General features: G+C 39.7%; 1 protein-coding gene across 9 annotated transcripts in view; it reads right to left on the reverse strand.

Moving 5' to 3' along the window:
• The window catches only part of DTNA (dystrobrevin alpha), a 301171-nt gene that overhangs the window by 142842 nt on the left and 145626 nt on the right, over positions 1-12703 (reverse strand). For all 9 annotated transcript variants that reach the window (XM_065932380.1, XM_065932383.1, XM_065932382.1 and 6 more), the window contains exon 3: positions 3851-3918. In XM_065932380.1, coding sequence (XP_065788452.1) covers positions 3851-3917 — 67 coding nt within the window. In that variant the 5' untranslated portion in view covers position 3918. The remainder of the gene's footprint in view (positions 1-3850; positions 3919-12703) is intronic.

The raw sequence follows: 12703 nt of genomic DNA on the forward strand, positions 1-12703 counted from the left end.
GGGTTTGGAGGCAAAGGTCCAGAGTCTGTCCCGAGGGAGGGATTTATGTGAGTAAGCTGACACAGACATGTTCACAAGTAAGTGTCACACAAAAGCAGAGTAAATGTGCCCTCAGCAGAAAAAGAGAAGAAAGGGAGTTTGATTTCAAGTGCAAACAATTTACTCTGCTAAAAGCCAGTATGTTAAATTTATTTGAGCTGATAAACTTATCTGATGGTGGAAAAGGTCGAGGTGAGAACGACATTTACATTTAACTGGAACCTTTTTAACTTTAATCTAAGTTACCAAGTAAACAGATAATTAGGGCATTATGCTGAGGGGAAATTTTAGTTTAGGGCAACTTGCCCCAAATTTCTTTAATCAAAGTATGTGGCCACAGAGATTTTCTTGTTTTGTTTTTTGGCTTATTTGTGAGTCCATACTACTCTTAATTTTGTCTTTTTTTTTTTGCCTCTCTCGCTTGTGGCTATGAGCTCAGAGTAGATGTTTAACACAAGTATGTGCTACAATCACCTGAATTTGCCAAAATTTCTTATCAGTTGTCCTTCTGATCAACTGTTACTCTGTTCTCTGCTCTTTGGTTTTTGTCAGGTTCCCCTCCGCTTGACTAACCTTTAGATAGGTTTCTTTTTTCTCTAGGTCTTTGATCTCTCTTTTCTTAGAGCATTTACTTTAGAAAACTTTCCTTTGTAAATTCTTTGTCCCTTGAAAGATGTAAACCTCCCAGGCTTTTGCCAGTTTTGCCCAGAAATATCTTTTTCGATGGAGAAGGAAATGGCAACCCACTCCAATATTCTTGGCTGGAAAATTCCATGGACAGTGGGCCTTGACAGGCTGCAGTCCACGGGATCTCAGGGAGTTGGACACGACTGAGGACTGCGTGACAGGAAACACACACACACACACACACACACACACACACCCCTTTCTTAAGGACTGGAAGCCACACCATGGAAATGAAACCTTGAAGAAGATCTCCTAGTCTGTGTGGGAGGGTAGACGCCTAACTTTCTCACTGTGACAATGACTACTGTGTGTCAATGACCACAATGACCCTCTGATATCTTCCAGTCTGTCTGCTTTGATTCACCCCTGAGTTTAGAAACCCTCTTGTATTTGGTACTGGTAGAGCTGAGTTCCACTTCTCTCCCCTCTGGCAAGAGTCTTAAAAAAGTCTTCCCTGCCTTCTTAACACCTTTTTTTTTTTACATTTGTAACATCTGTAATTTCTAAAACCAAAAATCTCTTGGGCACTTTCCTTCCATGTCTTAAAAATTCACTACTTCCTTGTATGAAAAATCACTACTTCTTCCATGTCTGAAAAATCACTACTTCCTTGTATGAAAAATCACTACTTCTTCCATGTCTGAAAAATCACTGCTTCTGAGTCATGCTTAGCTGGCCAGATTGAACCAGTTCCTCCATTTTTTAAGCTCTCTGTCTAGACATCACAGATTCTGGAAGAAGTTACTTTCCAAGTTTCAATGTCAATCTTCTCTGATCATAGTTTCCTTGTCTTTCTTTGGTGTCCTGCTGATAGAGGTGGGATGACCCATACAGTTTTCAATATTTAACACATTCTCAATGAGGTTACCTTTTTCTTTTGTCTGACAATCTATCAAAATCAATGTCTCAAAAAAAAAAAATCAATGGCTCTCTTGGAAATCAGTCAATTGTTTTATCTGGCAGAATCCCACTTACTGAAGGTGTGTCCTATTTAGTGTTAACCTGAAAATGATGCTCACTAATGGATTGTTCAAGTCAGACGTATTTACCTGCTTTTGAAGAGAGGAAGAAAGGAAGAAAGATACATATCTGTGTGGCTTGCTTAACTATTTTGATCACTCATCAGGAGAACTCAAAATGATTTGATATACTGCATGACCTTCTGACAAGTTTCTATGAAAGCTTAAATTACAATTTGGGAAATAAATGCACAATTTTCCTAGGTCTCTCTTACTTGAAACATTTATAGCTTTTCTGTCCCTATGGATATAAAACTTATGTCAATCTTTCTTTGAGTTGGACAACTTTAATTCGAAAGACGTCTGTGACATATGTGTCTGTCGGAACCAGGCACCACAACAGGTGCAGGAGGAGCTGGCATAATGCACTGAAATTCAGATAAATGTTTTCAAAATCATGACATAAGAACACTTTCATAATTCTTACAGTCTGTTGGCTGATACAGTCTTTAATGTAACAATGATAAATTTAAAGGTTTCTCCTAAGACTTTATTGCTTTTCTTTGTTAAATATTAATATTTTTTCTTTTTCTGACAAAACACTGGCACATGGTCTACATACATAGGGCTTCTCTAGTGGCTCAGACAGTAAAGAAGCTGCCTGCAATGCAGGCGGGCCGGGTTTGATCCCTGCGTTGGGAAGATCTCCTGGAGAAGGGAATGGCAACCCACTCCAGTATTCTCACCTGCAGAATTCCATGGACAGAAGGAGCCTAGCAGGCTACAGCCCATGGGGTTGCAAAGAGTCAGACATGACTGAGCAACCAACACTACTACTACTATGATCTATATGGCTCTTGCCTCTTCAGTCTAAGAAGCTATGATACAAGAAGCCACCTGTACTAGTCTGGATTTTGCTTAGATGGGCAGGTAGCAACTAGGTTCCTTCCTCTGTTAGATTCGTATCAACAGAGGTCACAGTTCCAGGTGACTGGTCAGGCCAGAAGTGAAGCTACACAGCCCAGGATATTGGAAGGTCACGACTGAAACTGTCACAGGCACTTCAGACATGTTTCTAAAAGTGGAAAAAGCAAGGAGTGTGATTGAGATTCCCCACATCAATTTTAATTTTCTTTCCTCTTTGTTAGTTCATACGCTGTCTTGGGGACTCCAGATTATTGGGAAATGATAAAGAAAAATGTGAATCTTATTATCTGGGGCTTTCCTTTATCTGTCCCGACCCTCATTCTTGCCAATCAGTTCCAATCTCCAGTAGAAACCTAATTTTGTCTCTTGCCTTCTTGAAGTAAAAGGCTTACAACTCATTTCTGCTCTTCCTCATTCCTTATGCAGAGAATGAGAGATAAAAAGGCAATAAGAGAACTATACTTATTTTCTTTATAACATTTAATTTGAGATGTGAGTTCCTCCCTGCTCATGTCAAGTTCTCCTTCCTTATGAATAAGAAAAATGGTATAGAAGGAGATACCACCACCTAATTACTTACACAGCAATCTTGTATTTACATAAACCAACAACCTTGAGTGAGTTCTCCACTGGAGTCAGTGGTTCGGTTTTCATTGTATAGCAGGTCACCTCCAAACTCTTTTAAACTTTTGCTTTCCCTTTCACTTTTAAGAAACTAGTTTGTAGGACTGCTTCTTCCCCTGGCATGAAGTTCAAATGATAGCTTTAGTTTTGTCTGGTAATCATGCCTGACTTCTCTTTCCCATATGAGCATATGATATCATTTTGCAAGTAAGTCATTCACTGATTCATTTCAATAATTTTATCTAGTGCCTGCAATGTGCCAGCCTCTGTGATAATGTGGGGAAATGAACATAGACTTTGAAGTGTAGTTGATCGTATTAATGCCAATACTAAATAGTGTTTATTAAGTGTCTGTGTGTATATATATATTTAGGTTCACAAATCTTTTTTTTTATATAAGATATACAGTCCTAATAACAAATTATGATGATTCATTAACTAATTTAATTCTTACCTAAGAGGAGGCAAAAAATTCCCAAACGTACATTTTCTGTAAAGAATTTAGGATTTTAAGGAAAAGTACAAATGCCATAAGAATTAAGTATTTATTTCCAGGTCTTTCCCTGAGTATTCAATAGACACCGTAGGGTGTTCCTTCAAAGTTTCATACTTACTCATCTCTGCAAAGAGCTGTCTTCTTTCTGCCATGGTATTTCCTCTTTTCCCACTATCTTCAATCATTCTATGAGACAAAATAATTACAATGTGTATTAGCCTCATGTTAATGAGTCAAGCAGCCATTTCTATATAAACACACATGCTGTAGTCATGCTACAAACATAGACACAAACTACTGAAAACTGTGCATTTAAAAAGAATAGCTTTCCTTTGACTTACTTAAATGGTTGTACATATTGTCCATATACAACATTACAGTTGTTGAAGGAAGTATAAAGTTTTAATTTTCTAATACACGAATAACTACAATAGAAGATCACCTTGCGCTCTAACTGAATATAAACCTCTGCCATCATTCTGTTAGATAATTCATTTCACATACAGTTTCTCTATCAATTTGCAGAATGCCTGCAAAGAACCTAGAGCAGATGCTACAGATCCCATTCAAGAAAAGATGAGAGAGAGTCTCGTAGACTTAGCAAAGTAAATGGCACAGACATTTTGACTCCAAGACCAGTCTACTTTCCACTACATTCTGTTGCAACCTGACCCAGCTGTACCCAAAACCTCAATTTAGAAGCAGGTCATTTTCCAAACGTTCATTTCTAATGGAAGTGTTGGGAACCTGCAACAGTTTTTCAGTACACAATAATTTCATTGTGTACTAGTTAGGTTCACCTGTCTCTACTTAACCATACCATTATCTGTAATGGAATTATTTTAAAAATACTATGAAAACACTGACAGTTAAAATGAAGCAAAAGGATTAAAAGATTAAAATTTGACTTAAGAAAAAGAAAATTATGGGAAAGTTAATGGAAATTATGTTTAGCCCCACAGAGAGTTTTGGGCTAAATAGTAAGCATTTTATAGGTTGATGGAGTTGATTTTTTGCTATAGCTAATTAAGCTTTTAAAAACTAAAGTTCCCTCTCTCATACACACAAATATATATACACTGATATATGCATATATGTTTGCATTCAGGCATGGTAAAAGAAGGCACAGTTGATCTTTCTGCATGTCTTTCAATGGACCCTGTTCTTTCTCAAATATGAATTTTTCTCAAGCTATCAGTATTATTTCTGTCTGAACTTCCCTCACTCTATACATGGATAAGTCTCAGTCATCATACAGGTCTCAGCTTAGGTGTATTTTCCTCTGAAATTCTCCCAAACTCTCTCTGATGGGCTGGGTTTAGGGCCTTTCCTCTGAGCCCCCATAATCAGCTATGCCTCTCTCTCAACTCTGGGTATACAACAGTGATGAAGTCACAGCTCCTGCCCTGAAGGGGCTTACACTCCAGTAGGGAGAAACGGAAGCATAAAAGCACAGTGAAGTAATTATAGTCATGGTAGTGGAAAAAAAAATAGTGAATGCAAGAGGTTGATTACCTGGGGGTTAAATTTAAGGAACTACAATCCTCCCTTGGTAGTGAAGGGGGACTGGTTCCAGCCCCTCCCCTGCTTCCCCAATACCAAAATCCTTGAATGGTCAAATCCCTTACATAAAACAGTGTTGCACATTTGGCCCTCTGGATCTGCCTTTGATGGGAGTTGGTTAAATCCTCAGTGTGGAGCCCACAGATATGGAGGGTCCACTGTGAATGCGGCAGACGGCTCAAAAGACGAGGGGCTGTGGGTGAAGTGACTCACTGGAGAGTAAAAGAACACTGGTGGTGAAACAAAATGGAATGTCAGACCAACTGGTCTAACAGCCTCTCTAGTTGCTTCTATGAGTTAAGGATTATCTGTCTATTGCCAGGCAGGAAAAGGAGTGCCTGGAATAGCCTTGGCTTACAGAGTTAAGGCAACTGTCCTGGTGGCTCAGATGGTAAAGAATCTGCCTGCAGTGGAGGAGACCCTGGGTCAGGAAGATTCCCTGAAGGGAATGGCAACCCACTCCAGTATTCTTGCCTGGAGAATCCTATGGACAGAGGAGCCTGGTGGGCTATAGTCCACGCGGTCACAAAGAGTCAGACACAACTAAGCAACTAACACTTTCACTTCACAGAGTTATGAGTGCACATTCATTCACAATGGGTGATAATATAACCAAGGTCAGAATAATAATTGGAAAGGCACAGAATTATTAATGAAGTTTCTTCAACTGGGTAATGACGCAGTGGTGTTGTTTAGATACTAAGTCGTGTCCAGCTCTTTTGTGACTCCATGGACTGTAGCCCACCAGGCTACTCTGTCCATGGAATTTCCCAGGCAAGAACTGGAGTGGGTTGCCATTTCTTTCTCTAGGGGATCTTCCCGCCCCAGGGATCGAACCCGTCTCTCCTGCATTGGCAGGTGGATTCTTTACCATTGAGCCACCTGGGAAGTCCAACGATGCAGTGCTGAACACAGTCAAATATTTTCTTTTTTATGAGATTTTGAATGTGCAGGTACGGTTGAAATATAGAGGCCTGGAGAAAAACATGCCCTTCCTGATTCATGTAACCCATCTCGTTTTCTCCAGAGGAGGCAGGTAGATAATAATCTGACATTCACAAAATAGTCTGGGGATAGCTTTCATTTTTTATTTCAAGAGCTCAGAAGTAGAGCTGAAGTAGTAGATAGGGGATAAAACAGGATATGTTCCTGTATCTGTCTATATGTTGGATTGAGATGAAAAGAATCATTAAAAATAAATCACAAAGGATGGCAGGCTAGCAAGCTCTGATTGAAAATGTCAGGGAGGTAAAGACTGGCTGGTGACTGGCAGCAATACTGCCCATACTACTCACTTGGTACTATCTGTGACATCTCTTTTTCTAGTTAAATTTTTGTGTGTCTCTGGAAGGTTTTTAGGGGCAATGACTGAAATTTTAAAATTGTTCACAGAGTCCAGCCAAATCCAATCAACAAAAACTATGTCCAGTTGGTATTTATTGAACAAATGAATAAAATAGAAAAAAAAAAAAAGAGAAAAGAGAGAGAAAGGAAGAATAAGTTTTCTTTTCTCAAAATGGACTTTCAATTATATTATCAAAAACTGACTCGTAGAAGAGTGAAATTCCAATTGTATTAGTTTCAGAGATTAATTATTTGAAAAGAGTGAATCCACTTTATATTTTAAAAATAATCTCAGACCATGCATTTAAAAAAAAATTGCACTTCTATATTTATTCCAGTGGGATGAAACTCCTAGATCTAGAATTACTGTTTGAAAAGGAACACACGTTTATAAAGTGGACAGGTCATGCCACATTGCCACCCCAAACCAGAGGAGACACATCAACATGGGTTATGATGACCAGCCTCCTGTTTTCCACACTGATAAGGTATGGCATATTAACCAGGTTAGATTTTAATCCATCTGAGAGTCAAGATCTGTAATAAATTTGTAATTTTCTGATCAATGTAGTTAAGAACCTAACACACTATCTTTATTCGAGTTCTTTGAACACAACACATCTGTTGGTATGCACCACCTATTTCCCCGACTGCTTTGCGTCATAGTACTGTTTTTAAATGACGTATTTATTCACATGCATTGTTACTTTCTGCCAGTTGTCTATTACATCTTTTTGGCACCTTCTGCCATGCCAAAGTTGATGTTTGTATGGGCTGGCTTACTGTCTTCATGTCTTCCAGGGCTCCATGTCCTATTCAGTAAAGTCTTTCTCCTTTCTGTGTTTGCCTCTACTATATTTCATAATTAGAGCTGCTAAATACAAATGTCTCATATTTCTTTGTAAGCTCCAGTTATCCTTCTTTTTGGAGAGTGGATAACTGATGTTAAAACATTTCCCAATGATGAAAAACTAATCTTATTACACGTTGCTGTTTAGTTGCTAAGTCGTATCTGATTCTTTGGAACCCCATGGACTGCAGCAGCCAGGATCCTCTGTCTGGGGGATTCTCCAGGCAAGGATACTGGAGTGGGTTGCCACTTCCTTCTCCACAGACCATGCATTTTAAATCAAAATCTTGTCTTATAAAGCAGAAGGTGAAATATACGCAAACTACACTGATGTCACCTTTTGGTCTATTCACCCCCTTTTTGGTTAATTAACTCATGAAAGAATCATCATTAGTTACACAATAGGTATTAATTCTCACTTCTAAGTAAAATGTGTACCTTAATGAGGAAAAGAAAGAAAAACCCACTGGTGTGAAATAATGGAAAACTTGGAAAATAATTACAAATATAAAAGGAAAAATAGCATACCCCTCATTCTATCCCCAGAGTTTCTTGGGAAGCAGTGTTGCTAGATAAAATGGAGAATATTCATTTATTCCTCATTGATCAGAGTGAAAACAGTAAAAATGGGGCACACCAGTTTCCAGCTTATACTGATTCCATGGAAGGACTCATGGACAAAGTGAGTTCTTGAATCAGGCTGCTTAGAGGAAGCACAAGCTGGAATCAAGATTGCTGGGAAAAATATCAATCATTTCAGATATGCAGATGACACCACCCTTATGGCAGAAAGTGGAGAAGAACTAAAGGCCCTCTTGATGAAAGTGAAAGAGGAGAGTGAAAAAGTTGGCTTAAAGCTCAACATTCAGAAAACTAAGATCATGGCATCCGGTCCCATCACTTCATGGCAAATAGATGGGGAAACAGTGGAAACAGTGGCTGACTTATTTTTCTGGGCTCCAAAATCACTGTGGATGGTGACTGCTGCCATGAAATTAAAAGACGCTTGCTCCTTGGAAGGAAAGTTATGACCAACCTTGATAGCATATTAAAAAGCAGAGACATTCCTTTGTCAACAAAGGTCTGTCTAGTCAAGGCTATGGTTTTCCCAGTGGTCATGTATGGATGTGAGAAGAGGACTATAAAGAAAGCTGGGCACAGAAGAATTGATGCTTTTGAACTGTGGTGTTGGAGAAGACTCTTGAAAATCCCTTGGACTGCAAAGGAGATCCAACCAGTCCATCCTAAAGGAGATCAGTCCTGGGTGTTCATTGGAGGGACTCATGTTGAAGCTGAAACTCCAATATTTTGGCCACCTGATGCAGAGAGCTGACTCATTTGAAAAGACACTGATGTTGGGAAAGGTTGAGGGCAGGAGGAGAAGGGGACGACAGAGGATGAGATGGCTGGATGGCATCACCAACTCAATGGACATGGGTTTGGGTGGACTCTGGGAGTTGGTGATGGACAGGGAGGCCTGGCGTGCTGCGGTTCATGGGGTAGCAAAGAGTTGGACTCAACTAAGCGACTGAACTGAACTGAACTGAGTTTCCAATTTAACTCTGATCAGTGGAACTTGTAATACACAATGCCTGGCTATATTCTCAACAGTTTAGAAAGAAAGAAGAGCAAAACTTTGAGCAGAGAAAGGAGGAAGCGCTTTACAGAGAAAATTTCACTTCTTAAACTGTCAAGAAGCTTGGCTTTTTGTGAATTTAAGTATAACAACAACTGCCTGAAGTCATATGGAGGAGATGAAGGGGAAAATAACCTGTCTCTGATAATACTAATATCACAAGGTGCATGGCTCACCAACAGGCCTGATTTGATCGGTTTTTGTTGCTCATTCATGTAGATGAGATGTTTACCTTGGAATTTACCAGAAGATTGCAGCAATGTCAAAAGAACATAAAGAACTAACAATGATAAATAAGGGATAAGCCCCATCAGATGTTTCTTTTCCTAGCACTCAGTCCCACAGATTTTACAGGTTGTGCATTGTTTTCACTTTTGAGACTCCATCCACTCATTTATTTAAGCAATATTTATAATTTGGCTGCAATTGATCAGACGCACTGCTAGCTTCTTGAGATCCAAAAATGAGTAACACATGATCCTTGCCATTAAGAAGCTCAGAGTATAGAAGGGGAAACAAAGTCTCCAACAAGTAATTATAAATTGGTGTAATACATACAATAATGAAGTATGTTCTGCTAGATATAGTGGTTTATATCTAGGAAGATTCTAAAGAGTGATCAAAGAAAGGGTGACTCTGGGGCAGAGCTTTAAGAGATAAATAGCAATTTTTCAGATAGAAAAGAGTGAAGGGAGGGCAATTATAATTAGAAAGAATCACTAAAAAAAGAAGTGTGGAGCTTGAAAAAGGGTATATGTTGCATTTGGGAAGTGGGAATAGTTCAGTATTGCTGAGTACAAGTGAGAGGCAAACAGGCGTCCGATCTAGAAAGCCTTATTTGTCAAGTCTAGATAGTACATGGCTTTCTTCCGAAAAGCTGGGTGCCATCCATGGTTTAAGCAGGGAATTGATCTAAATAGATTTTGGCAAGATTGCTTCAGATTGTATGTTGAGTGAAGGAAAGACTGGGTAGCAGGAGGATAAGGGTTAAAAACCCAAGAGCAAGGGCAGAGTCTAGTTAGCTGAATACTTCTGTGATTCAGGAGTGAGAATAAGATGTCTTAGGCTAAAGGAGTGACTTGAGAGATATTTAGGACACATTCAGTAGGACTTGGTGACTGGCAGGTCACATGGAGAACAGCAGAGGAGAGGACCTCGACTTTCACTTTCCCAGGGAACTTCACGTATAATAGAAAACATTCTGCTGATCTCCTGGCTATAATGGATTTGTAGGAGGTGAGGTCATCAAGTCGCCCTTCTTTCAGCACAGTCATTAAAAAGGCTGAAAACTGGATAAGAAAGGTTCTACCTCTTAGCTCCTATATAGGAGATGAATGAAATAAGAGAGTAGAACAGTGTGGGAACCAGAAAGAATTAAAGAATAAATCCAAATGTAAGGCGCAGAGTGTTGGAAGAACAGTGCATTTAATTTTGGCTTAGTGAGAAGTTCACACTGAAACATCACATCCTTCATGACAGCTCTTTAATCCAACATCATCTGTAATAAACAGACATTTCTATTACGGATGATGTATAAGACATTTTAAATGTAGAAGCTTAAACTAATGGTGTCGTCCATTTGTATAACTTTCTAATGATTATAAAATGCTTTTCCCTATAACCTGGTGAAGAATTTGAAGAGATATTATTAATATTACTCTCAAATTCTAGCTGAAGAATTTGAGACTCAGGCCCTCCCAAATATAAAGTATTTTCTGACAGGGCAGGAAATGGAATCCTTTTTTTTTTTTTTTTTTTTGCTTTTTTCAGCTAGTATGGATTCTAATAGCCAGCACTATTCCTGCCACCACTGTTCGACACAAATGAAGATTTTCTGAAATTGGTAAACCGAAAAGAAGTTGGTGATCAACAGCCCAAAAGTAGACTAGGGAGAAAGGACTCACAGAACTCTCAAATGCCACTGAGAAATCCCTTTGGGTGCTACTTCTTACTGGAATCCTCCCATTTAAAATCACTGTTGTCTTGGAAATGATCATCCAGATGAAAACAATTCCCAGTGTCCAGATTTATGTAAACCCAGACACATACAAACACAGCAACTCATACGCTGATTCACACTCTCACATTTTAAATCCACCAAAGCTGACAGTGTTTTTAGAAATGTCTGGCTCTGCTTGGCTTCTGTTCCCCTTTAGCAAACACTAGACGTGAGGATTTAGTGTTTAGTGTGATAAGCCCCTTCCCAGGCTTTACACTTCCCTCCCTTTGCTCCAGGTGGATGACAGGAACATGCGGGGTCCAGTCATCCCCAGCTGCGGTGATGCCCAAAGTTAATAACTGCAATGCAGGCCCTTCCAAGCTCCTTTCCTCCTTCAACTGATTTACTGCGTGCATGTGCATGCTCAGTCACTTCAGTCGTGTCTACCTCTTTGTGACCCCATGGACTGTAGCCTGCCAGGCTCCTCTATCCATAGAGTTATCCCAGGCAAGAATACTGGAACTGGCTGCCAGTTCCTCCTCCAGGGGAATCTTCCCAACCCAGGGATTGAACCTGAGGCTCCTGCATTGGCAGATGGATTCTTTATTGGTGGCATATAAATGCCTGTTTCCATTTCTGTTAATGAAAAGGGGCTTCTGATAGCATTTTCTCAGATTTACATTCTAGTCCCGATCTCTGGCAATATGATAGAAAAGTATTCAGAGCTCTTTCCTGAGGCAAAGTATAATTGCATTTGCTTTTACCTCCTAGTCCTTTATCTAGATGAGCTCCTGAAAGTAGGAAAATGCTGTCACTGAAATAAATGGCTATAATGGGTTTCTGGCTTAGCCTTTTACTTTGAACATCATCTTGGAACTTGAGTTTTGTTTTGGGGAATGAGGGATGTGAGCTTATTATTTTAGGGCTAGGACCCGCTGGATTTGTTATCAGGGATTTGGTCTGCCCACCAAAGTACCCACCATGGTGGTTCTCAGCAGTGGCTGAACATCACACTGGCCTGGAGACTTCATAAAAAATACAAATACTACCTGGATCTACTGAATCTGGGGTTGAAGTAAAACTCTTGCACTTTAACAATGCACCACACGCATCCCTGATACGTAGCCACATTGGAACTAGAAATAAGATGCTAGTTGAGTTTGACTCTTGAACAATAACAACAGGTTGGAATTATTTTTTTTTAAATTTATTTTTGACTGTGCTGAGTGTTCAATGCTGCACTGAGTGCCTCTGCACATGATCTTTTCTCTAGTTGCAGCAAATGGGGGCTGCTCTCTAGTTGTGACTGCATGGGCTTCTCATTGCGGTGGCTTCTCTTGTTGCCCAGCACGAGCTCTAGGAAAACTGGCTCAGTGATTGCAGTGAACCAGGCTGAGTTGCCCAGAGGCATGAGGGATCCTAGTTCCGGGACCAGGGATAGAACCCGTGTACCCTTCATTGGCAGGCAAATTCTTAACCACTGGACCACCAGGGAAGTCCCTAGGTTGGAATTCTTATGTTGCCTTATAATGTGTTTCTCTAGCTTGTGAGATCCACTTTATGATGTACTTTGAGTCAAGGGAGAAGATAATTAATTCTTTAGAGAATGTAAATATACATACACTGATGACGATGGTGA

Source organism: Muntiacus reevesi, chromosome 4 (genome assembly GCF_963930625.1).
Source record: "Muntiacus reevesi chromosome 4, mMunRee1.1, whole genome shotgun sequence".
In the NCBI taxonomy this organism is placed as follows: domain Eukaryota; kingdom Metazoa; phylum Chordata; class Mammalia; order Artiodactyla; family Cervidae; genus Muntiacus; species Muntiacus reevesi.